Below are 27,201 nucleotides of genomic sequence, written 5' to 3'. Positions count from 1 at the left end.
GATTCATTCGAGTCGCAGAGTTCCTTGGAGATTCGCTTGTATCAGCAGTTGCAGTGTTCATTATTCCAACATGTCAGCCTCGCGGTTTCGTTTTAAATCTTTAAATATCCACGCTGTTATTTGTTTTCAATTATTGGTTGGTCGAGTCGGGTGAATTATTTGGGAGTCGGTTCGCTTGAATCGTAAAAAAAGATTCTATCCAAAAGAGCAGCAGCTAGTGCCTGATAGAAATGCGCTCATGCCGCAGGATGACATTTCGGTGAATTAGACATATATGTATTATACTGTAAAGCCTGTAAACATGAGAAGTTGGTGACCCGAGCAGAAACGACGAGAAACGGAGAATCACTGGTAAGACTTTTGTTGGTTTTTGTCCTGAAATGAGTTCACTTAGAACTGTAAACATTGTTTGTCGACATAGTTCATTCATCGGTCACAAATCATTTTCAGTGTATTTATAATAACAATTTCCGGCCAAATATTCTTATAACAGCAAAATCACCGTCGTAATTCACTAGTAAAAACAAAACAAAACATGGACAACTTAATTTTATGTTGTGTTGCTAACTTTCAAAAATGCTAAATGAATCCGAAAGTAAATATAAGTAAACTGTTTTAAAATGTCACCGCCTCTTTAAGAGTCATCTAACTCTTAGTATGTTTTTAGTATGTTTACAGGTTGTATATTTTTCAGGCTCTTCAATGAGGTTCAGAGGGAACGCTGTATTTCCAAGCAGCTATGTCTCCACATGTCTCCACCGACACCAGGGGTCCGGCCCGGTCCAGCGTGGCCTCCACAGAACTTATTGCACCCAGCAGCAAAGTCCGAAAGATGAGCCGAATAAAGTGACCTCCGTTAAAGAGCACACAGCCTCTGCGTTGTCGTACGCAGGAACCCTGGGAAGGCAGTGGGGGCGAAACGCAGTGAAAACCACGACAGTGACCGTCAACTACTGGTGGGAGCGATATGAGGAGTTTGTCGGGCTTAATGAAGTCCGGGATGCTCAGTCCAAGGTCACGGAGGTAACGCACGACAAAGACGCACTTTTCATTGGCTACGTTTACATGCAACCAAACACTCGAACAAAACTTCCTTTAGGACTTGCTGTCGGATTCATTCGAATGTCCTGAATAATGTTTTGCTGATAGGCTGAAAAGGCCTTCATGGTCGCCAGAGGAATCGTCCGGGAAGCTCACGGCAGTCTGGAGGCTCTCCAAGTCCGGCTGAAGGAAGTGAGGGACCGCTTGGACCGCGTTTCTCGTGAAGAAGCGCATTATTTAGAGTTAGCAACACTGGAACATAAGTTACTGCAGGTGAGGCGACCCTAGTGACGTACCATTAATGTCTCATCAAGTTAGCTGTTCTTTCTTAAACATCGTCCCAGCCTCCAGGGCCTCAGAAGAAGCGCTCCGAGAGATCCTCCAGCACAGCCAAAGAGCCCAAGGGATCATCGAAGGCCTTAAACCGCAACTGGACCAGCTCGGGGGGGGCGTGGGGAAGGTCGAGACCGAGCTGCGGGCGGTCAAGACGACCCTACAGTCCCGTCCCGCCGAGAAGCCTGTCATCGATTAATTTGGGCTCTGATCTGTACATATTGGTCACGGAATCAGAGATTTACTTAAAAATTGACTAGTGCTATCAAACTCGCAAAATATGTTGTTTTTGTTAACATCATAAACATACACGTACAGCAAATATTTACGGTTACGTTCTGTTTTTTGGTTCTTTACAGGAAGAACGGCGTCTCAGAACCGCCTATGAGAACGCCGAAGAAGGCGAGCGAGAGAAGTTTGCGCTCTTTTCCGCTGGCGTGCGAGAGAGCCACGAGAAAGAAAGGACCAGGGCCGAACGGACCAAAAACTGGTCCATCATCGGTTCGGTTTTGGGCGCCGTCATTGGCGTGATGGGCTCCACTTATATAAACCGTGTACGTTTGCAGGAGCTCAAGAGCCTGCTGCTGGAGGCCCAGAAGGGACCGGTGAGTCTGCAGGAGGCCATCAAGGTCCAAGCCAGCATGCATAAAATGCAACAAGACGAGCTCAGCAATCTCATCGAATCACTCAGGGCGGCTTTAAAAGGCAGCGTAGATGTGAAAGCGGTCAAACCCGCGTTCGTCCCGCCAGCGGTGGCGGCCGCCTCCGTCGTCCCAGCCTCCAGGGCCTCAGAAGAAGCGCTCCGAGAGATCCTCCAGCACAGCCAAAGAGCCCAAGGGCTCATCGAAGGCCTTAAACCGCAGCTGGACCAGCTCGGGGAGAACGTGGGGAAGGTCGAGAACGAGCTGCGAGCCTTCAAGACGACCCTACAGTCACGTCCCGTGGAGAAGCCGGTCATCCAGACCCGAGACACGCAACTCTTTGTGTGCGATACGGAGACCGTCGTTCAAGGCCTCGGCCAGACTGAGAAAAGACTGGAGGCGCAGATTAACAAAACAAGTCAATACAATACAGTCTTGACGTGTGCCGCGTTCGCTGTGACCGTGCCAGTTCTGTACATACTTTTGAGAGGGACTTGAAAAGCATGCAGGCAGTGTGCGCTTGAGGGGCCAATTAATACACCAGAGAATAATATAACTGAAAAGTACAATTATTGTCCAAGGTTGTGAAAGATTGATTAAATATTGTCGGTTCTAAGTATCGCTGTTGTGGTTACATTCTTTGTGTTCTTTTCATTCTCACTTCATGCTAAGATGATACCATACCACACTTAAGAATGTATTTCTTTTTAAGTAAGAAGAAAATTCTTTCTACAGCAACACCACTCGTGTTTCTATGGAAACTGTGAAAAAAAATGTAGCTCGTTTATATAAACATAAAAAGATGCGTTTGAGGAGTTGGCACTTTTGAGACTCTTCACTGCACGTCCATCCGCTTACTTTTTATTTAACGCAATGCTAATTTTCACTAGTTTTCGCTAGTTTTTCTCTATCTGTCCAAACGTGCCCGCCCACTTTTCCCTAGTCAAACCAATGAACGTTCAGCTCTGAACGACGCGGCGGCCACCGGACCAATCGCTTCGCTCAGACTCGCCTCCTCTAAGAATATTCATTGGTGTTTCGCGCGCTTTGTGGTCACGTGGAGCATTTCGCGCGAAAAATCAGTCTTCCCGGGAAAAAGCCAGTCTACGGTCGAGTCGCTGCACAGGACGGACGTGAGAAGATGGCGGTGAGTGTATTTGTGTATGATATTTATGTATTTAAATATAAGTCGTTTTAATGGCGCGCAAGCGTGGTTAAAAGTGTTTTAAGTTTGTAAACGGTTTCGAGATCATGCCAAGTGTGCGTGTGTGTCTATATAACGATACAAACATTACAGTAAACTCAATAAATAATAGTAAACATTAACTAGATACCCAATAAATACACTTTAATATTTATACATACGTTGTTTTTAATTCAATTTCTGTAGTATGTGTCTATTTTTTTCTTTATGACTGTACATACAATTATTTTATTGCAAAAATAACTAAAACTATATACATACGACGGAAATGTATGCTTTTTTAACTGACGCACGTTATATATTCATATCTGCATATAAATAGATTAAGTATGTTGTTTGTGGAAGAGTTAAGTCGGTCTGAAAGGCCCCACGTGTGTAAAACTATTTTCTTTGTTGTGCTTCAACCGATGGAGAAGGTATAACTGATGTATATTTTAAAAATAACATTTATATTGATAGAGCTTCAGTATTTAAGACATTGGCAGACTGACAGGTCTGTTTCAGAACTAATCATACTTGGTTGACATTAGCTTGAGGTGATAATAGTTAGCTGCACGTGAATTTTCCTCATTGATCTTTAGTCTTCTCTCTCTCTTTCAACACTGATACTTTTTGGCTTCAAAACAGGATTCATCAGAGTCGTTTCACATGGCCACCAGCCCCGGTCGTGGTTCACGGCGGGGTGACCTGACCTCCAGCCCCGGCAGAGACCTACCCCCGTTTGAGGATGAGTCCGAGGGGCTTCTGGGAGACAATATTGTTGACGAGGAGGATGGAGACGGAGAGGAGCTGATCGGAGATGGGATGGAGAGGTGAGACGCGGTGTTTGTGTTTGAACATGTTTCTGTCCAGGTTTCATGAGGTTTCAAGTTACATTTTTAATCCACCAAAAATTGCAACTTGCAGAAATACTGATGCAGTAATATTACATTTATGATTAGGTAGGTTTACATGCACATTTTATGCTTTTTTTTTTTTTTGGGTAGTTGCATAGAAAAAAATGTTTCCAAATTTAAGATAGTGTGACCTGCAAGTATTTTTGTCAAGCAGGTGAAAAAAATAATGCAGATGCTTGATGTAATTTTCAGATTTTTCTAAAGGTAAATTAGTACATTTGGATGGAAACATAGCTAACGTGTTAACGTTTTTTTACTGCAATTTTCACAGAGACTACCGTAACATCCCAGAACTGGACCGCTATGAAGCTGAGGGTCTAGATGAGGATGAAGACCTCAGTGAACTCTCTCCCAGTGCTCGGGCTGAAGCCGAAGCGGCTATGAGACGGCGCGACAGGGAACAGGGCCTTGGTATGGGCCGCATCGGACGCGGGCTTCTTTACGGTGAGTGTTTCTATCGACAAGAAAAATTATAAGCCACTCGATTAAAACAACTGTAACTGTAAACTAAACCTCTTTGTGGTTTTGTGATGGACAGACAGTGAAGACGAAGACGACAAGCGTCCCACGAAGAGGCAGCGGGTTCTCGCAGAGAGGGCAGCCGAGGGCGTCGCGCTCGACGGTGAGGATGAGGAGATGATCGAAAGCATTGAGAACCTGGAGGACATGAAGGGCCACACGGTCCGGGAGTGGGTTTCAATGGCCGGCCCGCGACTAGAGATCTACCACCGCTTCAAGAACTTCCTACGCACACACGTGGACGAGCACGGGCACAATGTGTTCAAGGAGCGCATTAGCGACATGTGCAAAGGTGTGTGGCGGATGCTAGTTTGGGAAAACCGTATTGTGTAGCTCCAGCTGCGGCGAATCGCCTTGATGCTTTGCGATTTCACACAGAAAATAAGGAGAGTTTGCTGGTGAACTACGAAGAACTGGCTTCCAGGGAGCACGTGCTGGCGTATTTTCTGCCGGAGGCTCCCGCCGAGATGCTGAAGATCTTTGACGAACCCGCCAAAGAGGTGGTGCTGGCCATGTACCCCAAATACGACAGAATCGCACACGAGATCCACGTCCGCATCGGCAACCTGCCGCTGGTGGAAGAACTTCGATCTCTCAGGTAAGAACAAGACAACTGCTTTTTGTTTTTCCTAACGTATTCTATTATGTGTGTTTATTTGCAGCATTTTTTGATTTTTTCTCCAGGCAGCTTCACCTGAACCAGTTGATCCGTACCAGCGGTGTCGTGACCAGCTGCACTGGAGTTTTACCGCAGCTAGGTATGGTGAAATACAACTGTAACAAGTGTAACTTCATTTTGGGGCCCTTCTTCCAGTCCCAGAACCAGGAGGTGAAGCCGGGCTCCTGTCCCGAGTGTCAGTCGCTCGGCCCGTTCGAGATCAACATGGAGCAGGTGTGTGAGGGAAAACCTTTCTGTGTCATTTGTAATTTTTAAAGAAAGCGGTGGATTTAATTTAGTGGTGTTTTTTTTTAGATTTATTTTTATTTGACCAAACGGAATTTAGCATCTCGCAGTTAATCTACGTTTAATCTGGTTTATTCAATAATAAGATAATATGTGTTTGAAGAAAATTCTCTTTGCTTTTCTATTTATGTAAATGTGCTCCTAAGAGACCAGGTTTTGCCATCTCATTTTTGCCATTTGTTGCCATAGCAGCAGAAAGCAGCTGTTTCTCTTTTCTTTTTTTTTTTTTCTACTGATGTTAACTAAGGTTCTTGCCTTTCACAGACTGTGTACCAGAACTACCAGCGTATCACCATCCAGGAGAGTCCTGGCAAAGTGGCGGCGGGCCGCCTGCCTCGCTCCAAAGACGCCATCCTGCTGGCCGATTTGGTGGACACTTGCAAACCTGGAGATGAGATTGTGAGTCAACAGACCCTGATGAATACTATATTGATTAAATCCTCTTAATGATGAATAAGCTTGAACTGCACTCCACGACAGTTTGGAGAAATAAGATGAAGCTTTGGATGTCAGCGTCAAAATCTCTTCAGACATTAAACATAATTAAATGTCCATTTGTGCCTTAAAACATAAATAAAATATGTACATAACTAATAAATGTAAACAACTTGGTTTACATATTTAAACTATTTGTTAGCTGTATATATTTTCTCCCAAAAATCAATTTTTTGCTGGAGATCACAGGAATCACAGCTACATCTGTATCATTACAAATAAATTATACATTATATTAAATTGTCGATTTAAATGTATTTTTGTTATATTACAAATAATGCTTGTATATTATTAGGAACATCATTAGCAACTTGCAATCTTTTTCACAAATTATACAAAATGTTACTTAAGTAAAATGATTCAAATACGTTTGTAACATAAGAAAAATAAATGCAATGTAAATAGTATTTTGAAATTTAAATAACTCGTACTGGTTTATTTTTACAGGAGCTCACAGGAATCTACCACAACAACTACGACGGCTCTCTCAACATGGCTAATGGCTTCCCAGTCTTCGCTACTGTAATCCTGGCCAATCACATCGCCCGTAAGGATGAGGGCGTGGCCGTGGCGGAGCTCACCGATGAAGACGTCAAAGCCATCGTAGCTTTGTCCAAAGATGAACGCGTCGGAGAACGGGTGAGCAATGATCACATAGCACAGCTTGAGATTTAAGGAGATAACCCCAGTTTCTCAAGGTCAGGCTTAATTCCGTCCTACAGATTTTCGCAAGTATCGGTCCTTCCATCTACGGGCACGAGGACATCAAACGTGGCCTGGCGCTTGCTTTGTTTGGCGGTGAAGCCAAGAATCCAGGTATCCCGCTAGTGTTCTTTTCACAGCTATTAATCTGCACGTCCTTCAAAGTCCTTCAGAGTTGCTCAGTTGTTTTCTGGCTGCCTCGACAGGCGGGAAGCACAAGGTGCGTGGAGATATTAATGTTCTCCTATGTGGAGATCCAGGCACAGCCAAGTCCCAGTTCCTGAAATACGTTGAGAAGGTTGCGAGTCGAGCAGTCTTCACTACAGGTCAGGGCGCTTCCGCCGTAGGTCTGACGGCTTACGTGCAACGCCATCCCGTGAGTCGAGAGTGGACGCTGGAGGCGGGGGCTTTGGTGCTGGCCGACCGTGGAGTCTGCCTCATTGACGAGTTCGATAAGGTGAGCGAATGCTAAAATTGGTGGCATGTATTGAGTCGAGAGCAGTTTGTAGATTCAAAGAAGTTCTTGATGCACGGTTCCACCAATTTTAACACTGAACTATTTTTAGGTGAATGCTTATATGGGCCTCTTTTTTTTTTTCTTAATTATTTAGATGAACGATCAGGACAGGACCAGCATCCATGAAGCCATGGAGCAACAGAGCATCTCCATTTCTAAAGCTGGAATCGTAACATCGCTGCAGGCTCGCTGCACTGTCATCGCTGCCGCCAATCCTATCGGTGCGTTCTGGGAGCGTTTTAATGAGTCTAAATGAGGGTCATAACTTCAATTTTGCCATCGGCGCTTCAAGAGTTGCATGTTAATCTAAAATGCAGTCATGTCCTTAATTACTTTCTGATGGACTAAAAGTTGCAGCAGTGTTTTTGGCAGCAAACATTTTTCTTAGGAAAGTTTTCTTTCTCTTAAAAGGTGGGCGTTATGATCCCTCTCTCACTTTCTCTGAAAACGTGGACCTGACGGAGCCCATCATATCTCGATTTGATGTTTTGTGCGTTGTAAGAGACACCGTCGACCCTGTGCAGGTAAGTCTGTTGACGTATGGGCTGTTTAGTCAACTGTTCACTAAAAATGTAAAGCCTTTTTGGCCATTCATTTACACGTCAATGGCATTTTTAAAACTTGTCATTTCTGTGTAAACCACAAAAGCACATTTTTGAAAACGGTAAAGTTATGCGCTTGCATATTGCAACTGTAGGCGTGTGGGAATTTAACATCGCCGCTTCTGGCCTGGTCGGCATGATATTGCATTTTTAGCTGTTTTTGTGGTTTCTTGTGAGCTAGGAACAATTTGTATGCAAAAGTTAAAGGAACACGCCCCTTTTTTGCAAATCGATTAATTTTTTTCAACTCAACTAAACCTGAACAGTTGAGTTTTACATTTTAGAATCCTTTTAGCCAATCTCTGGGTGTAGTGGTTCATCTTTAGATTTAGCTTAGCATAAATCATTGAATCTGATTAGACCGTTAGCATCATGCTCAAAAATCACCAAAAAGTTTTAATGTCTTCTTTAGTTACATTGTGTACCAAGACAATGTTAAATAAACTGTACCAATGATATCGTTGCGCCTGCATAGTTTAGTATAGAGTATAGTTCCTAGCTACATCTCCTGAATTGATTCAAAAACTGATAATTGTCTTCGGTTTAGGATGAAATGCTGGCTCGCTTCGTGGTGGGCAGCCACATCAAACATCACCCAAGCAACAAAGAAGGGGGCGTGGCCAGTCTAGAGGAGGTAGTGCTGCCAAACACCTTCGATGTCCCGCCCATCCCTCAGGAGCTGCTAAGGAAGTACATCATATACGCTAAAGAGCGTGTGCGACCAAAACTCAACCAGATGGACCAAGACAAGGTGGCTCGAATTTACAGCGACCTTCGAAAAGAGTCTATGGTAAGAGTCCTATTTGAAGACAAAGTTTCACCATTTTTCAGGGCATTCTACAATTTTCACGGAAAACAATTATTGCTTAAACGTCAAGATTAATTCTATGTTGTCTTGCAGGCCACAGGAAGTATCCCCATTACCGTGCGTCACATAGAGTCCATGATCCGCATGGCTGAGGCGCATGCCCGCATGCATCTGCGGGATTACGTGCTGGAGGATGACGTGAACATGGCTATTCGCGTCATGCTAGAAAGCTTCATTGACACGCAGAAGTTTAGCGTGATGAGGAGCATGCGGAAGGTGAGAAAACTGCTTGGACCCAACTGGAATGGTTTTTCCATTTTGCGGTAGCAGTGCAATCTAGTTATTCCAAAGATCCTGTCCAGTCTTGGGTAAGTTGGTAACCAAACTTGAATCTGTATTTTTACAGACATTCGCGCGGTATCTGGCGTTCAGACGGGACAACAACGAGCTGTTGCTGTTCATCCTGAAGCAACTGGTTTCCGAGCAGGTCGCGTATCAGCGCAACCGTTACGGAGCCCAGCAGGACACCATCGAGATTGCTGAAAAAGATCTGGTGGACAAGGTACCTAATAGATTTTTAAAATCGTGAGGTTACGTGTCGTCATGGAAGTTTGTTTAACGCTGCCTTTTTTCTTCTCAGGCTCGACAGATCAACATCCACAACCTGTCTGCGTTTTACGACAGTGACCTGTTTCGCTCAAACAAATTCTCCCACGACGGCAAGAAAAAACTCATCGTGCAACAGTTCTAGGCGCTTGTTCTGGATTTGTTCACACGCAGTTGCGTCGTTTCCCGTGGACTTGTATATATTCTGTCATGAGGTTTTCAGACTAATCCTTACGAGGATTGAATAGGTTTTTGGTCCTTTCATGAACTTGTTACCGTAGTCGTTACGGTTGCGGTGACCCGCTTGGCTTATGCGGCCGTTTTGGCTGCACGTGAAATGATGTTCTTGAACTTTCTTTATCAGTGTCGCAGAAGTACTCCGTTTATTAAATTTGTGGTGTAAAAAAAAAAAGAAAACTAAAAAAACTTTTTGTACTGTTATGTTCTGAACAATAAATCTTAAGCTGTATGTAATTGATTGTTTTGAATAATAGTTGTGTAATCTCTACTTAAAGGAATAGATCACCCGAAATGAAAATTGTCGTTTTCCCACCCTCAAATATCTTTGAATTTATTTGTTCTACCAAACACCAAGATATGTTGAAGGAAGGCTGTAACCAGGCTCTTTGGCCTTTTTAGTATTTTTATTTTATTTTTATTTTTTTATGCGTCCCAAAACAGCCTGGTTAAAAACGTTCACTAAAATATCTTCGTGTTCTGCAGAACAAAGAAATTCATACAGATTTAGAACTACTTTCGGCCAAGTAAATGAATACCGAATTTTTATTTTTAGAGTGAACTGTTCCTTCTAATGAAGCTTGTTGGGCCCTCTGTGTGAGGGTGGGAAAATGAAAAGGTAATTGTGACAATTTTACAGTAGTTTTTTTTTTTTTTTTTTTTTTTTTTTTACATCGAATATTCAATTTATATCTTGCAGCTGCGAGTTCTAAACTTAAAACTCAAAGTTCTGAGTTAATTTTATTTATTTTTTTTATCCACAATAAGGTAAAATGTAAACTCGTTAACCTTCAACTGCAGTTTTAAAAATGAGAAAAATATTGCAGTTGCCTTTTTAATTTTTTTATTTTTTTTTAAATCAATTTAAAAAGTACGATTTATACAACGCTAATCAACGCTTGCGTCATACTCGGAGCTTTCCGATTGGTCGACGTCAGAATTCCATCGCTGCCCGTTCATTCTAGTTTTATACCGAAAGTAATCCTCGGCTTTTAGGACCCCGCGTCGCTGCAGCGGCTCGCCTGCAGTCACTGCGCCAGGAATCAAACCTTCCAAAATCCTCCAATCTATTGCTGCGATTCCACTGACCGCAAGAAGAGCAGCGGACGAGCCTGCCGTTCCGCGCGGTGCATCTCTCTCGTGCGGACGGTCAGTCTCGCGCTTCCACTGACCTTTCGGTTTTTTTTTTTAATTCCCGTGATTAATTCCTGCTAGTGCGTCTAGTCGGTAGCGCACGCCGAGGTCAGTAAGTCGCATGCGATGCACATGCGAGCGAACTGAAACACTGACGCGATAATTTCCCACTGCGATCGTTTAAAGCCGCGGAGATGCCAGTCTCGTCTTTCCAGTGCCTGATGTTTGGTGAGTAGTGTTTTTGTGTGCACGAACGCTTCATGAAAATGCACGATTTAAAATATGTATGCGAAATGATGCGTTTTAAATTCTACATAGCCTATAATGTTCATCCTATCGGTTATTTAATAAGTGATGATTATTAGTGTGGTACAGTATCGGTTTGATTTACACTGTATTGTGTCTGAGAGCAGCATGCATCATCTTGTCGCTTCTCATAGTCGCTTTGAATGAGAAAAGCAAGGCATTGTTGTTTTCTGAGATGATCGCTGATGATTTGCTGATGCGTTTTGCTCCTCACCGTCCCCAGCAAGAAGGTCCAGTCATTGAAATCATTCAGATCTTCGTGTTATTGATCTGGTCGTGCAGATTACGGCACACGCCCCTTTTTCCTCCCCATCCAGAGCCCGAGCTGATGCATTCAGGTCCAGTCAGGATTTTCAGCATGATTCATCATGTAACTGAGAAAAGAACATTTTGCAGCTGTTGTGGACGCTGATTGTGTTTGGCACGTCGTGTGTGTGTGTGTGATGGCTTGTCATGCCCAGGAGGCCACGGCTGACAGATTGTGCTGGTCAAAAGCCGCTCCAGACAGACGATGACCAGACGCAACAATGACAGGTCAGCTTTGTTTGGTCTAATGAGCAACATGGATTGAGGCTTAAGCCAAGTCCCTGTTCAACACCACGTTTCACTCCGAACTCAAATGGCTTTCGAGTGTTCTGTAAACTAGTATGTTAACGGCTTGTTTTTGAAGTACGCTGCAGTGCTGTCTAAATTTCATGGTGTAAAAGACCTTATTACCATGGTATTACTGTGTTGTTATGGACATTTAAGCATTTTAATAGCGTTATATGTAGAACTATGGTGTTTTTGGACACGCTACCGCATTTTTAGCAGTTCATTGGAGTAATTATCCTCCTATACATCAGATAAAGTCATTTTTTTGTGGTATTGCTAAGGTGTTTTTTGAACTTATACTATTATACTATGCAACATCGAAGTTGCATTTTAGTTTATTCATACTGTCCTTTTAAATTAAGTTGAAAAATTACCGTTTTATTACAAATCGGGGGAAAATAACGTGGTTAAACCATAGTAAGCACTAACTGACCATGGTTGTGCTACACTGACCGTAGTTCAACCATCGTATTTATAGTAAAACTGTGGTTATCCAAATGGTAATCAATTCATAAAAAGTTACTACCCTTTTTACCACAGTAAATTTTCGAAGAGGTATCGTGGATACCATGGAGTTTTTTGCAGAACTATCTAAACACCATGGTAATCGCCTAATATGCGTTTCTGGAAAATGTACCGTTTTTGAAGTACCTTGCTGTCCCGTGTCGTAAACATCTGGCGTCGTGGTCAAAGTGCAGTAATGGCCATTTTAATATAGTGTAGATGCCATAGTATATGAGAAGCAGCCAATACTGTAACATGCATCAAAAGACGATCATATTTTGTGTTATTTCTATACAAATACAATGTATTGAAACTTGGTGTACCTTAACGTCGTCTTCAAAGTACTGAATTACCATATAATTTAGGTTATAGTTACAATATTACCGTGTAGATAGCATAGTTGTTTTTTTTTTTATATTTTCTTGGAGGACCAAGTAAACACCATGGTATGTGTCAAAGGATTGGTTGTACCAAAGGATCCTTGTTTTTGAGGTAGTAGTTTTTGTTTTTGGTATCGGTATGTATTTTGGCATACATAATGTTTTGTTAAAGTACTATGTTGTTCATTAATCGGTTATAGTTACAGTATAATTTTTCCACCATGTAGATACCATTTATGAACGGTACATTTTAAGGATTTAAATGATCATCATTTGGTGCTATGGTCCAACTCGTGCCCTCTTTATCAGTATCAGGCACTGCAGACTCGCAGCTGCCAGTCTGTGGACTATAAATCTGACTCCTAGCGCTCGATGCCACCTACACCCACAGGCACTGCTGCAATGTAAGCTGGCACAGCCCAGAAACCCATTCAGGTCAGGTGACATCAGCATTTATCTTGCCGCCGAGCCCGTCTTGACTTGAGCCGCTCGTTTGAGATGTGCATTTATCTCTGAGAGGAAAGCAAAAGAGGATTTGAGACGGAGAAATAATTGGCAGCCGTACGTATTCAAAGAGTGTTGCTGAAGTCCAGGTGCCTCACACTTTAAATTGGGCCAAGCTTTGATGGGTTTGATGATTTATGAATCATTTCGTTCGGTGTTCAGGCACCTCGTCTCTCTCAGAGAGAGTCTGCTACCGGCGCTGGCTGAATTTAGTGCAATAGCCGCTATGTGACGGATCTGTGTTCGTATCAGATGGCGAAGGATTGTGGCGTCTTGGTCGGAACGGATGAATGCGCACTATATTAAGACATCTGAAATCAGTCAGAAACAGGTGGGCGCTGGTCATGTTGAGACTGCTATGATATAAAAACCACACTGTAAAAGATGTCAGGAACTTGTCTGATTCATATTTCTTCACCATTTGTATTTTTTTTTATTGTTTGGCTTTATTAACGTGTTTATGTGAGTGACATAATGCAGGCAGGTTATTTCATTTATTTCTTTTGACCCGTATACATCAAATCTTCACAAATATCCCATATTTTAATCCTTGACGTTAGAAACATCTTTAGAGTGTTTCGTCTCAGGAAACACTAAATATTAGATAAGCATAAATAAGTAGATTTTTAATCATTCTGAGAACTTCAGAGTTAGTGTTTTTTAAAGCTCTTCTTCTTTAAACATTTTTAGCATATGTCCTCTTTTTAGTAGCGCCTCTCTACTGTTATTAAAGTTCTTCTTTTGTCCTTCAAGTTTATGCACAAATGTTTTATCATCTTGAGTTTCATTTAGTCCATCCAACTCCCCAAGAGCAAACAGGGTTTGTTGCCGCAGAGCCTCTATAAACTAGATATTAGCTTTTATGATTAATGTACCATCTAACTGTGTGTCTAAACTTTGAGAGCATCTCTGGGGCAGAAGGCCAAGGAGCGTTCCTCAGAGATGGACGTGTTTGGGTTCAGGCATCAGCAAATTCTCTATTCGCTGTTCAAGCGAGGTCAGAAGTAGCCTTGCAGAAACCGGAGTCCACTGAGGCAAAATAAGATTGCGTCAACCATAATTAATGAGATCTACTGGAGTGGGACGTTGACGCTTTCTAAGCACATACATCACAGAGATAGAGGTGACAATGTGTTTGGGATGCTTTACTGTTTGGAAGGTGTTTAGAAAGAATGGAGAAAAAACTTGGGTCTATCATACAAATAAGAAAGCGCCAAATGTCCACATGTCCAAAAAAATTGTATGCTAGCTTTTACTCTGAGAGTATAGAAATATCGATGTTCAGATTCAGTTGACCTTTTTTTGCACTTGTCCAAGTTGATCGCTGGATATTCAGACTTAACATCGCATTGCTGATAATGTAGAATGTATTTTGAAAAACAAAGTAGTCTTTTCATCTTTAATTCTCTCAGATTTACTCTGTAAATGCCATTTGGTAATTTGGGATTATACTCTTCAGCAGTGTCTCATTTTGGAAGTTTCCACAGCATTACATGGCTTGGGTTTGCTGGCCGTCCTGGCTCTCTAAAACCGCTGGAACGTTTCCAGGAAGCAAAGTTGATAAATTCATAAATTGGAGCAGGAAGTGCCCGGTTTTTTCCACCCTGTTAATTACCACACAATCACACACTTGCTAAATATAATACTAGAGTCGCCAAGACGTCAGCCTGCTGGTCTCCTTAATTAAACCGTGCCTCGCTAGAGAATATATTTCATTAAACAGATCCATGAATAAAAACTAAAGCCGTGTCAGAATTAGAGAACTGTGTAATTGGCTTTTAAACTCCAACTTGGCTCCAACAGAAGAGTAGTTGCAGATTTCAGCCTAGTTGTCGCTTTCTTTGGCTGTCCAGTGTGTAAACCAATGCTAATCCTGTGGTGACCCGGTAGGGCGAGGAAAGATAAGACCGGGTGGTTTGAGAGACAACGCTAAGCCGGCATGATACAGAGCCAGCTGTGGTTGAAGCCCATAAGGACCGGGACTCAAAAGATGTCTCCATTCAGTGTTTGATGGATGCATACATCCTTGAAACCATCTGTGACTGTTGTCGGTGAAGGAGTTGGTTTGGTTTTTGACGCTGATTTTGATTTGTGCATTGAATCAGTGTTCAAAAACTGAGCTTATTTTTCTTGCATTTAGGTTCAGTTCTTCTGGTTTTGGTGTGTGCTGAGGTTATGAGTGCTGGTCCAGCGCTCCTACCCAATCCTCTCCGCTCCCACGGGCCAGTTCTGGATGTTCCCGTAGGCTTTGATGAACACGATGAGGTCTCGAGAGAACCCAGGCCTGGCTTCATGGAGAGTTCTCAGGAGAGCTCCGGGTTCGAAGACAGCGAGGACGGCAAGAATGCTCATATCGAGACCAAAGACACCAGCGTTGACCCAAGTGCCACGAATGGTGAGTAGAAGTAGTAATTATTTTTTTGTAGCTTTAAAGAAAATGACTTTCCTTTTGTCATCTGATATCATGAAGCTCATTTGTCCATCAAGGCTGGAAATATTCTTTCTGAAACTGGTACAACTTCATGGCGAAAAAAAAAATGGTTGCATATTTACGCAAAAAACTGGATCAGTTGTCAACTGGCGGTGTTAATATATTTAACTGGACTTGATTCAATTATGAATTAAATTTGTCAACTAGAAATGTTTTGACTTTATTAAATTATAAACAAAATTGGATGGCACACATACAATAAAAAATGGGCCAAGTACTCTTTGTTTAGAAGCTAGAAATGTAACTATAGTCTGACATCGATTAGATAATTTAACTATGAAGGAAATTGTTTTATATATTTATTATCATACTTACCATTTCTCAACTAGGGAAAAAAAATTGGTTGGGGTATTATGTTAGAAAATTAAATTAGGATAAAATTTTATGTTCGAAAATCTGTCAAATGTTTGACATTTATAAACTAGATGTATGTATGTGTTCTGATTATTTGACTTAATTTCCTACTGAAATTTGGTTGTGTATCTATGTTCGAATATGGCTGCAAAAAGTATAAGCCGCGCGTGTAAATTGCGCAACAAAGGCACTGAAAGGCGACAGATTCATATTAGGTCAGTACTTCTGTATGACTCAGCTTCTAGACACAGTTATTTAACTCGCAAAAAACGACTTGATTGCCAAAGAGGCCGTCAGAGGTGTAAAGTGGTGTGAACAACAGCTTTTAGGACTCATTATCGTGCGTCATTTCCTCGACACCTGCAGTCCCCTCACGATGTTTACTTTTTTTTGTTGATTAGAGATTTGCCGCTTGATGTTTCTTCAGTCCACCTTGCGGTCTTGGACATGTTTCGCAGCAGCGATTAGAGAAAACGTACCCACTTTCTACACAACACCTGGGAATTGATGTGCCCGAAAACAGTATTATTTTTAGTTCACCTGCTAGCGCGCTAACCGCAGTGTGGCCTGTTTCCGGTGTGTGCGTATGAGGCTGAGAGAAGGACGGAGCCGTCCAATGATTTTCCACCGCGAGGAGTGTGAAATTTTACGATTTTCTCTGGCGGATATCAGCCTGATTCAGCTGGCACCCTCGCGCTACACACCAAGACATCAGTGTGTTTAATTTCTCATTAGCGATTTCAACAAACCCCTAATCCCAAGTATTAATCCTTGGCATGTAACTCGCTCAACGTTGTCCTTTGCAACAATTTTAGGTTATTAGTTGGACTCTATAGGTGGAGCTGAAGACAGGAACCCAACTATCTGCTTTAGAACAAGCTTGAAGGTGTCGTGTTGATTGCTTTGCACGAGAGCAGATATGGAGGAAGAGTGAAAGTGCGCCCACAGCAGTAAATCAGAGCCCGTCACACTCAACCGCTGCTGAGCGAGTAACACACGCGCCGTGTCACTCCACAGACAGGCTTGACTGATCAGACATATGGAGAGACAGGTGGACCCAGCTATGACGGAGAGCTTGTGTGTGTGTGTGTGTGTGTGTGTGTGTGTGTGTGTGTGTGTGTGTGTGTGTGTGTGTGTGTGTGTGTGTGTGTGTGTGTGTGTGTGAAGACACTTCCAGGTGCGCTGTTCTCACCTGGCTCTGCGCCTGCACCTCCTGAGCGCTTCTGTTTAGGAACTAAATAGAAACTTTTTTATTTTGCTCACTCTATCTGTCTTTCTGTTATTCTATTAATCTGTAGTTCTGTATCTAAACAGTTTGATCATCTATCTATCTGTCTATTGTTCTGTCTGTTTGTGTATTTATCCATCTATCTTTTCTCTATCTGTTTATCGTTCTAGTTATGGTTCTGTGTTCATCATTTTATTGTTCTGTTTCTATATCGTTCTATTGTTTTATCGTTCTGTCTATTGTTCAATCTGTCCATCATCTATCTATTGTTCTATTGTTTTATCATTCTCTCCTATCGTTCTGTCTATCTGTCATTCTATTATTTAGCTATTGTTGTCTTAAGTATTTGCCTAAATATTTGTCTCTATCTATCGTTCTAATGTTCTGTTTGACTATCATCTATCGTTCTATTGTTTTATCGTTCTGTCCTCTCGTTCTGTCTATCTATCATTCTATTCTAATCATCCTAGATTTTGTCTGGACTTCTGTCTTATGTCTGTTGTTCTCTCTCTATCTTTGTTCTATCTGTCTATTATCTGTTACGCTATTGTTCTGTCATCTATCTATCTATCTGTTGTTTTATCATTCTAGCCGATTGTTCTATCGTTCTTTTTTTATTGTTCTGTCTATCTATCTATCTATCGTCATTCTATTATTTAGCTATTGTTGTCTAAAGATCTGTCTAGATTTTTGTCTGGACACCTTTCTCATCTGTCTGTTGTTCTCTCGCTCTCTCTCTTTCTGTCTGTCTCTCTGTCCATCCATCCATCAGTCCCTGGGGTTTGGTGCTCTTCTGTCTCCTCTCACAGGAGTCCTCCCGTCCCTTTCACACATCCACCTGTCTTTAATTAGTGTGAAGACCTCCAGTTACCTGATGCTTTCCATCCCAGGCCGATAGCAGTTCAGTAACTGAACGATTCCACCCGATCTAAAGCCGTGTTGAGAAACACAGATTTGCCGTTCTCTAAAGACGCTTTCAGTGCATGTATCTGTTTTTTTTTTGTGTGTGTGTTCCCAGAACGCTGTCTGATGCCCAAGAAGGTGGGACCTTGCCGCGGAGCCTTCCCTCGCTGGCACTTTAACCCCGTCACTAAGAAGTGCGAAAACTTCATATTCGGGGGCTGCAGAGAAAATCGCAATAACTTCCTGTCACTGGAGGAGTGCGCCAAAGCTTGCCACGCGGTCCCCGGTATGCTGCTGTTTTTTTATTACATCCAGTTATGATCATTTTCTTGATAAAGTATACGTATACGGGCTCTCTCCTGCTGACGCTAGACAATAGCTCTCCTCATTACGGCGCGTCTCGGTGTGGCGGTGTGTGTGTCTCATGAATAATCAGGCTGCGATCGAGAGCTCTCGGGTCCCTGATGTGTGTGTTGTGCCAGACGCAGGTGCAGTGCTGCAGTGCAGCTGCTCGGATCTGCTGTACTCAAGAAACCAAAGATGAATAAGACAGTGTGCTCCCATCTGATCTTACTACACCACATCCTACTGTGCTGTACCGTGAAAACAACCTTTTCTCCAAGAGCGTTCGCGTTATACTACACTTTAATAAATCGTCGTGTTACACTCAACAAATTACATGTTTACTGTGCAGACGCAGTATCACGCTTATACGCATCTTTGAATCTGCTGTATCCCACTTGAGAAGGACTACCGATATTCGCTCTTTTAAGCTCCGGTTATCGGTTGCTTGATATCAAGTCTGCCGATAAATAGTGTTTCTTTAAAGAAAATGTTAAGCTATGTTTACATATAGCCCAAAAGAAATCTGAAAATAAGATAATTTATAATCACAACTTATCATAAATGCAATGGCATAATAAACTATATATTTCATTGTATTTAAATATTTAATTTTATTTAATAAAAACATTTATTTTCATATTATTATTATATGTAATGTTACATATTATTAAAGCATATCATGTTTTTATAGTTGTAATACAGTGTTAATTCGGTATCATTATTACATTATTCTAGTTTTTATTGAAATTTTCAAATAGTTATTTTTTTTCTATTTGCATTGTAACTTTAGCAACCATTGTAGCAATTTATTGGTTTGGCGTTTGTTTGTTTTTTTCGAATTTTTTTTAAATGAACAAAAATGTTTTTATGATTTTAGTTAACGATAAGAAAAAGGATATAGTGATACAGCATAAATAACAAATATTTATTGGTTTTCAGTCATTAAAATTGAAGTTATTGATTATATATCTTAATTATGTTGATTCATATGAAGGCAATATCGGTTGACCTCAATGCTACCAAACTTAAAAAACTATAGCATAGTAGAGTGTATGTATTTTGACTCATATCTTCATGATGTTTGCAACATTTCTTGCTTTATTTCCTCATAGATTACAGCCCTTCGTCCACAGAACCGCCATCTTTGCCCCTTTCTCTGAGCCAAAAGCCCACTGAGACGAATATCTCTTCCTTATTTTTCGTCACTACAACTGAGTCCATCGACCCGGAGCAGTGGAAGAGTGATTCTGAATCGAGCGGCTTCCCTCTCCACCCCTCCTCCGGGCCGCCAATCGCAGCTGCTGAAGACCACGCCCCCTCCACAGCCACGCCTCCCGACCTTGGACTCGCCCCTCAGAATCAGCTAGAGGCCACAGCTGGGCCTGACAGGCGCCTGACGTCTGGCGACCCGTTCGATGACGAGAGGAGCCGCGCCGTAACGCAAGCCCCCACGGCTCCCGAAATCGGGCCCCTGCCGAGCCGGGAGCCCCTGCAGCCCGACGAACCGCACCGAGATGATTCTGAGGAAGACGAGGACGAGGAAGAGGTAGTGGCGTTTCCCACCGAACCGGATGACGAGGAAGAGGACGAATGGCGGTACCTCACGCCGCTCACAACCGGACCCTCGTCCTCGCCCGCCTCAGATCTGCCGCCCGTGGTCTTCACTGAAACCGCTTGGCAGGGGGCGCCGCTCACCACAACGGAGGACGAGGAGGGGGCGGAGCTTCGACACGACGGAACCGAATACCTCGCCGAAACGGAGCTGCACGACTCGGAGCTATCCCAGGAGGCCGAGCAGGTAAAAAAAAAAATGTAATAAATAAAAATACACAGTATCGTGATATAATTATAATATAAACAAATACAAGTAGAAATATTTTAGAAATATTTTAATTTTTATAAACATATATTTTCAGTTTTTTTAAATTATTATTAAAATGTCCAAATAGAATTATATGACAAACAGTATCATGATTTTAAACATTTCTATTTAGTTTTATACTCAATTTAGTTTTTGGTTTTTGGTTTTGATTTTGCCAATACAATATTTAGTTTTTAGTTTTTACTTAAGTTTTCGATATCACGTGAACCACCAATTTCACGCACCAAAAATAATCATTAATCGTTTCATAATTTTAGCTAACAATAAAAACACTAGTGCTTTTTATCATTTCAGCTTTCAGAAATACTGACAAGACGAGTTTGAATCCTGCAGGTGGTCCTTGTTATATAAAACCCTCAATAGTTTGTTTGGATGAAATATGTCTCGTCTTTGTGGAAGTGATTTCACGATTGATTTATCCGAGTGCGTTGGAAGAGTAATGCGTTTATAGATCCGTTCTCCAGGCAGCGGCAGGTTGTCAGCGAGCGTTTGGGTTAAACCGACTTTGTTTCTCATCCTGTGCAGGTGATCTGCGTCGACTGGAGCAACCTCGCAGGAAAGGGCTACGTTATACTCAACATGACGGACAACTTTGACTGCGTAAGTGCCGTTTTTTTCGCAAACCTAGCTAGCCTTCGCCCCAACCGCGCGTCACTTCTCCCCGAGCGCCAGTTTTTCCGTCACGGTGCCAATTCGTTGGTCTTAACTAAGGTGCGTGTTCCGCTCGGAGCCCGTTTCTCGTTCTGCCGTAGAAATGCTGAACGTTGCAGGAAGGTCTCGGTCTGGGAAACATGCTGACTGCACGACTAGCGACGCTCGGGCCAAACAACGACACGCGCCGTGAGCCCTGAGCGGTTTCATTAGCAGCCTGAACAGTCCTCTGGCCTTTGTGGAGAAGAAAAGAGAAAATGGGGTTCTTGAACTCGTGAACTCGTTAGCGCCGCTGCAAAATGCATAAGCGAATATTGTGTTTTAAGGTTACTCTTGGCCAGCTAGACCTGCCAGTTATATTTGCTTTGAAGGAAAAGCCACCTTCAGAGCGTCCGAGGTGTAATCGAGTTCGTTTCTTCTTCAGCGATGGAGTGAACGGGTGCCGTCAGAATAAACAGCTGGTACAAAAACCCCACAATGATCCAGAACATCAGTTAACAACGAGAAGACAAAAGTTGTGTGTTTGTAAAAAGCTCATTCGTCATTAAAGTGTTGCTTCTGGCTAAAATACGAGTCTATAATTGATAATAAGGTCATGTCCTGTTGTCCTCTCATACTTTTTTTAGACCTGTTCTGGACTGTTGGACATTGCTAGATTTTTCTTCTGATTCAGACGACATTGCTTTTCCTTAACTGGCATTTGAAAGTTGAGTTAAAAATGCATTAATGATGGGATTATCAGCAGTTTGGGCTCTCCTTCTGACGGCACCCATTCACTACAGCGCATCCATTGGTTAGTGAGTGATTTAATGTTGGATTTCACCCAAAACGTCAGTGTTCAGAGCTACTAAAACTGACAGGTACCATAAAAGTGGTCTTTTTTCGGTCCACCATATCTAAATGTATATCAAATTTGGGTCTGTTTTTCTAAAATGAAGCAAACGTATGGCCTGGGTAGACGTAAAATATAACGTAAAAGTCACATTGGCTACTTGTACGGTGGTTTTATGTTGGTTTTCTGTCATTTTTGGTTCTCGACCTTGGTCCATTGATTCATTTCAGTTTATTAATTGGCATAAAAGCGTAATTTTGTTCGAAAATTTGATTAGAAACTATACAATGCTATACAACTTGTATAGTGCAATACTATATACTAACTATTTGTTCCCTCGTTTTAATTTAGTTAAATGATTGAGTGCAATGTGGCCTGACGCACCAAAATTAGGGATCTAATAAACGAATTATTCACAATTCATTCAATACAGTTCGAGACGTTTCGTCTTCTGAAAGTTCTCTGAATCTCAGCGACCCCGTGGTGTTTCATTCTCGCCAGCGTAAAAGAAGCCAGGTTGCCTGTTGCCGCGGTAACGCTCCAGCGCCACGTAATCGCGGAGCAGTTTCCCCAGAGCCATTGATCAGGACGCTCTCAATGACTCTGATTGTCTGAGGACGTCTGTTACGAGACGCAAGGTGGTCTTAGTAACAGACGTCACAGAGCTGTTTCTCTCTGAAGGCCGCTGGTTTGGCCCCATATTCTTTCTCGAAGAATATGTCCCTTTTCCTTTAAACATACCATCATTGATTTCAAGGTGCATTTTCTGACAAATTTGTACAAAAACTATTTGCATCTTATGCAGTATGCTCAGACTTATTTATTGATTATACTATTTTCTAGATGTTTTTCATGCTCTTTTACGTACATTTATGCATTTATTCACCGGTATGACATTTATAAGACATGCATTAAAGCAGGTATAATTGGATAATATTAGATATTTATTTCATTTGATTGTGTTTGGTGTATTACATTCCAAGGTGCATCACTTGACGTTTTAATGTAGGTCTATGTGGATGTATTTTATTTATAGATGACTCCATTTCAGGATGCATTTAATATTTTGTGGTCCACTATATTGCCTTGAGATATATTTCATTTTTAATGAAAATATTTTATCGTTCACATTTGATTTTTTTGTATCGTGCACACTGCATGGTGCATTAAATCGTACATATAATCATATATTTACTGTTTTCTATATTAATTTCTACGTGCATTTTCCGACAAACATTTTTTTTACATAAATACAAATTACTTTTGCTTTATTGAGATATTACACTGTTTTATGATTGGTTTTTGTTGTATTTTGCCCGCTATATTATATTGAAATATTTAATTTTGTGCATTTATGCTCCCATTTTATTGTATTTATCTATTGCTCATCAGACGATTTTCCAAGCATTTCATACATTTGTTTTTGGAATTTGTCCAAAAATATAATGCAGTCGACAAATTTAAACAAGTGTATTTACATAAACGCAATCGATGCCTTCTTTATACCAACAATCGACTTTTTTCATTACATTACGTTATTGTGTATAAATATTAATTTTGTTCGAAACGTATCCTCCCAATTTGCTGCATTTATTGCAACGTTTCATAAGATTTTATATAATGATATATTTATTTTTTATTTTTTTGGATACAAAATCTGATTAGTGCAAATAATTTACACACAATATATATAATTTATGTGTTTCAGTTTTCGCGTTTCAGCGGAGGTTTGTGTCTTTTGTGTGTCTCGCAGGACGATTTTCGCATGGAGAGCGGCGACAGACTCCTGGAAATGCTGGAAAACACTTTCTCCAGGAAGATGAACATCCCACAAGGCTCCTGGCTCATCTTCCTCAGTAAACCCACACAGCAGGACCACCAGCTCCTGATGGCCTTGGCCAGCGAGCAGGGTACACACACACACACACACACACACACACACACACACACACACACACACACGCACGTAATGCGAGGCTTATTGTTTAAATGAGAGGTGTTAGCAATTTGTTGGCTTTTCATTTCACGCTCTATATAAAAGGATAAAAATAGCGCGTATTATCTCTCGCATCTCCGTGCGAGATATTTTATCTACTCGGGTGAAGCGCACAAAGACGTGTTTGAGGTCGTGTTCAGCGAAATCAAAGGAACGAAATGAGCTTTTACATTTAGCGTTAGGAAAACGAAGACTTGTTTTGGTACCCGTTTGAGACGTTTTGCTTTCTGACATATTTATCATCATTTTCACCCTCGATTCTTATTACTGAAATAAATGAGGTTACTCTTATTTTACAGTGTCCTTTAAGTCCTCAATGTTAATTAACAGCGTGTACTTGGATTAGGGGTTTACTCTTTATTTTAAGGTGTCCTGGTTTCAGTGTAATTATACATTTAAGTACTAAATAATATTAGTGTACTATATAGGATTAGTGTACTTGCATGTATTTATGCATCATTTCTTGGTATTATAATAGTGTAACGAGGAGACCTTAAAATAAAGTTTCGTGCCATTGCATGCATTTACGCACAGTTTATTTTTTATTATTATAGTAAGTTCATGTGTAACGATGACTCTTTAAAACAGTGTTTCTAGAATTCATTAAATTATTCATATATGTTAATATTTATTGCACCGAATGTGATTTGAGCTAAAAAAAATTCTGATGTTCAGAGAGTCGTTTTGTGGATGGCTTTATTGAGAACCTCAATGCAGAAAAAGTCATAATGCTCCTGAAATAGTACAGTGGGAAAACTTTTGTAGTAGTTTTTAGAAAAAAAAAAATAATAATTCTGACAAATACGGTCTCCTTTTTTTTTTTTTTTTTTTTTAGATATTACACCTTTTTTTTTGTTCACATTTTACTTTTGCTTTTTTTAAATTTTGCGTACTATTATATTTTTACATTTATGCTCCCATTTTATTGTATTTATTTATTATTCATCAGATGATTTTCAAAGTATTTCATACATTTATTTAAATTTGCCGACTGTATTATATTTTCTGACAAATTCCCCCCCAAAAATTTAATCAATGCCTAATTCATACCAACAATTCGCTTCATTTTAGTTATTCATTACATTGTTACTGTGCACTTAGTAGACTAATTGTCTACTTGGTGTTTTAGCAAAAAATAGAATTCATATTGCCTTTTCGTTACAGAAATTATCCCTCCAAAAGACGTCCTGTCAATGTTAGGAGAAATCAGAAGAGGCCTATATGAGGTGAGACTGCAGTGCAAAATTAATACGATAAATAAATTGATATTTCGTAATAAATATACAGTTTGTTTGATTATGCATCGTTTTAATTGTATTATTAATTGATGCTCAGATCGGAATTCAGAACTACTCGACGGTGAACACATGTCACTCGAGGCCCAGTCAGACGCGTAGCGACTACGGCAAGCTGTTCGTGGTTCTGGTGATCATCGGGTCGGTTTGCGTGCTCATTATTGCTTCTGGGATCATCTACATCTGCTGGCAGCGTCGTTTACCCAAACTGAAGAACATGGTAGGTGTTTGCTTAACCTGAGGTAACGTTCTGCGGTGTTCTACGCATCTCGAATTTCCGACGACTATCCTGAACGTTCTCTGAGTCTCAGGGTTCGAAAAGATTCACCGTTTGTCTTTGGGTTTTTTTTTTTTTTTGTCTCTTCTGCTTTCCCGAAGTCGCGAGGCGAAGAGCTGAACTTCGTGGAGAACGGTTGCCATGACAACCCCACGCTGGACGTGACGAGCGACGGCCAATCGGAGATGCAGGAGAAGAAACACAGCGCCAATGGGGTGGCGGCGGGCGGGGACGGCGGAAGCGGTTGGCAGGTGCTCGTCAATAAACCCGGGAAAGACGAGGAAGACAACCAAGAGGAAGACACGCACCTTTAATCCCGGGAAAACAACCCGGGGAAAAAAAAAAAACGGCATGGGAAAGCAGTATCGCATTACAGACTACGAAGGCACAAAACATTTTCAAGCTTTTTCGAAACATCTGCTGTATAAAATGTGACGTATTTTGGCTTGTATGACGTTTTTCCTTTTTTTTTTGCATTACTAAATTCAGACGGACTCAAAAAGCGCTTTACTATGCGGCTTGTACGATACGGAACCGTTTTCAGTGCATATTATTTTATTGAAATCGAATGTGTCAAACAATCAGCGAGGCGTTTTATGAGTTAAAGACCAGTTTCTGGGGGAAATAGTTTCTTGCACTGTTAAAAGCAATAGGTCAACCCAAAACGTGATGTCGTTTCTCACACACGCACGTCGTTCCAGAATTTCTGATCATTTTTCTTTGGAACAAAAACAAATCAAGTTTGTTTCCATACAAACAGTTCGTGACCACCACTAAAGTTTTTTTTGGACTGATAACCAATGATAGAACCCCTACGCCATCTTCTGTTTTTTTAAGCTTTGAGTAAATATTCAAATCGTTTCATGGAAAAATACAGGTTTGAAACGGCGTAGGTTGTTAAATGACAAAATTGTGGGGTTGAGTTACAAGAAAAAGCATTAGTGTACTTAAAGACAGAGAGAGAGAGATTGTACCAAGGTGGTTTTTTTTTTTTGATGTCGTTTTCTTGAAGATGTAGGCACGGTGCATCTCTAATACACTATAATCAGTCATTCTCGGTTTTTGCGTATTTCAATGCAAGTATTTACAGTTAAGCAGGCTGCATATTGTGTTTTTACATGCTGAATGCTGGATGGACGCCTACCTGCCTTGCTCCTTTGTGCATTGGAATGGCTGCTCTGTGCTGGATTATGTCGCTTTTAATTTTATATATACACATATATAAGTATATATATGTATATTGCACCTTTAACGTTGCTCAGCACCAACGGCCTCCAAAGCGTAGAGATTCTCTTCACAAACGAATCTTTACTATAGAAATGTGTCGAATGGAGCTAGGTAACGATTTGTTTAACGTTTTCAGTGCATTGAAGTCGTTCGATCTTCTCAACGCAAAGCAAACGATGATCACAATCAAAAAAAACGACAAAAACGTGTCAAATTAGCTTTCATAGTGTTTTTGGTACAATCTGCGTGTCAAAGAACAGTCAGCTTTTTTAATTCATTTCAAGTGCATGAAACCATGTAGTATAAGCCTATGCACATGTCAGGGGTCAACCGATTGTACACACTTTTAGCAAACGCGAAACGTTCATGTTTAACAGATTTAAATGGTTAGTACTTCAGAACGCTCTATATAACGCACATGCATTTTTTTGGGGTTCGTTTATAAAGCCTTGACGTAGGAGAGTTTGACGCCAGTGTAGAACGCTGTTGAACGCTTCTGTTTTGTACCTTTGTGTCCTGGTACGAGAGCTATTAGCAAATTTGCACTTTTTCCATTTTGATTTTGTACCTCAAACCGCTTTATGTATCTGATTGTAAAGGAGATTTAGGTCTAGTTGTTTTCTGGTAATTTTATGTTATCTCACCTCTTAAAAAAAATAAATGTTTTGAGAAGTCTTGTCCGACCTTTCTTAGTTTGGGCTGCCCCCTGCTGAGTAGTAAACGAATTGCCATA

General features: G+C 41.2%; 3 protein-coding genes across 4 annotated transcripts; all 3 read left to right on the top strand.

Annotated features, from left to right (window-relative positions):
• Positions 1-64: 64 nt before the first annotated feature.
• On the top strand, positions 65-2,634 carry ccdc51 (coiled-coil domain containing 51). Of its 2 annotated transcripts, none has more exons than XM_043222698.1 (4): positions 65-351; positions 695-1,023; positions 1,150-1,314; positions 1,734-2,634. In XM_043222698.1, the coding sequence occupies exons 2-4, from the start codon at positions 703-705 to the stop codon at positions 2,511-2,513; spliced, it is 1,266 nt and encodes a 421-aa protein (XP_043078633.1). In that variant the 5' UTR covers positions 65-351; positions 695-702; the 3' UTR covers positions 2,514-2,634. The 2 variants fall into 2 exon arrangements, with proteins under 2 accessions (XP_043078633.1, XP_043078632.1); XM_043222697.1 differs by having other exon boundaries at positions 668-1,023.
• Positions 2,635-3,073: 439 nt separating this feature from the next.
• On the top strand, positions 3,074-9,802 carry mcm2 (minichromosome maintenance complex component 2). The gene is made up of 16 exons (XM_043222582.1): positions 3,074-3,162; positions 3,847-4,031; positions 4,387-4,559; positions 4,654-4,926; positions 5,013-5,232; positions 5,319-5,526; positions 5,863-5,997; positions 6,541-6,732; positions 6,816-6,909; positions 7,002-7,252; positions 7,407-7,533; positions 7,724-7,836; positions 8,462-8,704; positions 8,816-8,998; positions 9,129-9,284; positions 9,363-9,802. The coding sequence occupies exons 1-16, from the start codon at positions 3,157-3,159 to the stop codon at positions 9,471-9,473; spliced, it is 2,670 nt and encodes an 889-aa protein (XP_043078517.1). The 5' UTR covers positions 3,074-3,156; the 3' UTR covers positions 9,474-9,802.
• Positions 9,803-10,574: 772 nt separating this feature from the next.
• podxl2 (podocalyxin-like 2) lies at positions 10,575-27,144 on the top strand. Its single transcript, XM_043222614.1, has 9 exons — positions 10,575-10,927; positions 15,128-15,382; positions 18,079-18,249; positions 19,421-20,106; positions 20,716-20,790; positions 23,427-23,583; positions 24,834-24,895; positions 25,005-25,184; positions 25,343-27,144. The coding sequence occupies exons 1-9, from the start codon at positions 10,894-10,896 to the stop codon at positions 25,553-25,555; spliced, it is 1,833 nt and encodes a 610-aa protein (XP_043078549.1). The 5' UTR covers positions 10,575-10,893; the 3' UTR covers positions 25,556-27,144.
• Positions 27,145-27,201: the final 57 nt, after the last annotated feature.

This window comes from Puntigrus tetrazona, chromosome 22, assembly GCF_018831695.1.
Source record: "Puntigrus tetrazona isolate hp1 chromosome 22, ASM1883169v1, whole genome shotgun sequence".
NCBI classification, from domain to species: Eukaryota; Metazoa; Chordata; class Actinopteri; order Cypriniformes; family Cyprinidae; genus Puntigrus; species Puntigrus tetrazona.
This window is presented reverse-complemented; position numbering and strand designations above follow the sequence as displayed.

Coding starts and splice junctions, on each gene's coding strand:
- ccdc51 (XM_043222698.1), top strand. CDS start 703: ATGAGGTTCAGAGGGAACGCTGTATTTCCAAGCAGCTATGTCTCCACA. Junction 1,024..1,149: donor CTCAGTCCAAGGTCACGGAG/GTAACGCACGAC, acceptor TTTTGCTGATAG/GCTGAAAAGGCCTTCATGGT. Junction 1,315..1,733: donor TGGAACATAAGTTACTGCAG/GTGAGGCGACCC, acceptor GGTTCTTTACAG/GAAGAACGGCGTCTCAGAAC.
- mcm2 (XM_043222582.1), top strand. Junction 5,233..5,318: donor GAAGAACTTCGATCTCTCAG/GTAAGAACAAGA, acceptor TTTTTTCTCCAG/GCAGCTTCACCTGAACCAGT. Junction 6,910..7,001: donor CGGTGAAGCCAAGAATCCAG/GTATCCCGCTAG, acceptor CTGCCTCGACAG/GCGGGAAGCACAAGGTGCGT.
- podxl2 (XM_043222614.1), top strand. CDS start 10,894: ATGCCAGTCTCGTCTTTCCAGTGCCTGATGTTTG. Junction 15,383..18,078: donor TGACCCAAGTGCCACGAATG/GTGAGTAGAAGT, acceptor GTGTGTTCCCAG/AACGCTGTCTGATGCCCAAG. Junction 20,791..23,426: donor TGACGGACAACTTTGACTGC/GTAAGTGCCGTT, acceptor TGTGTCTCGCAG/GACGATTTTCGCATGGAGAG.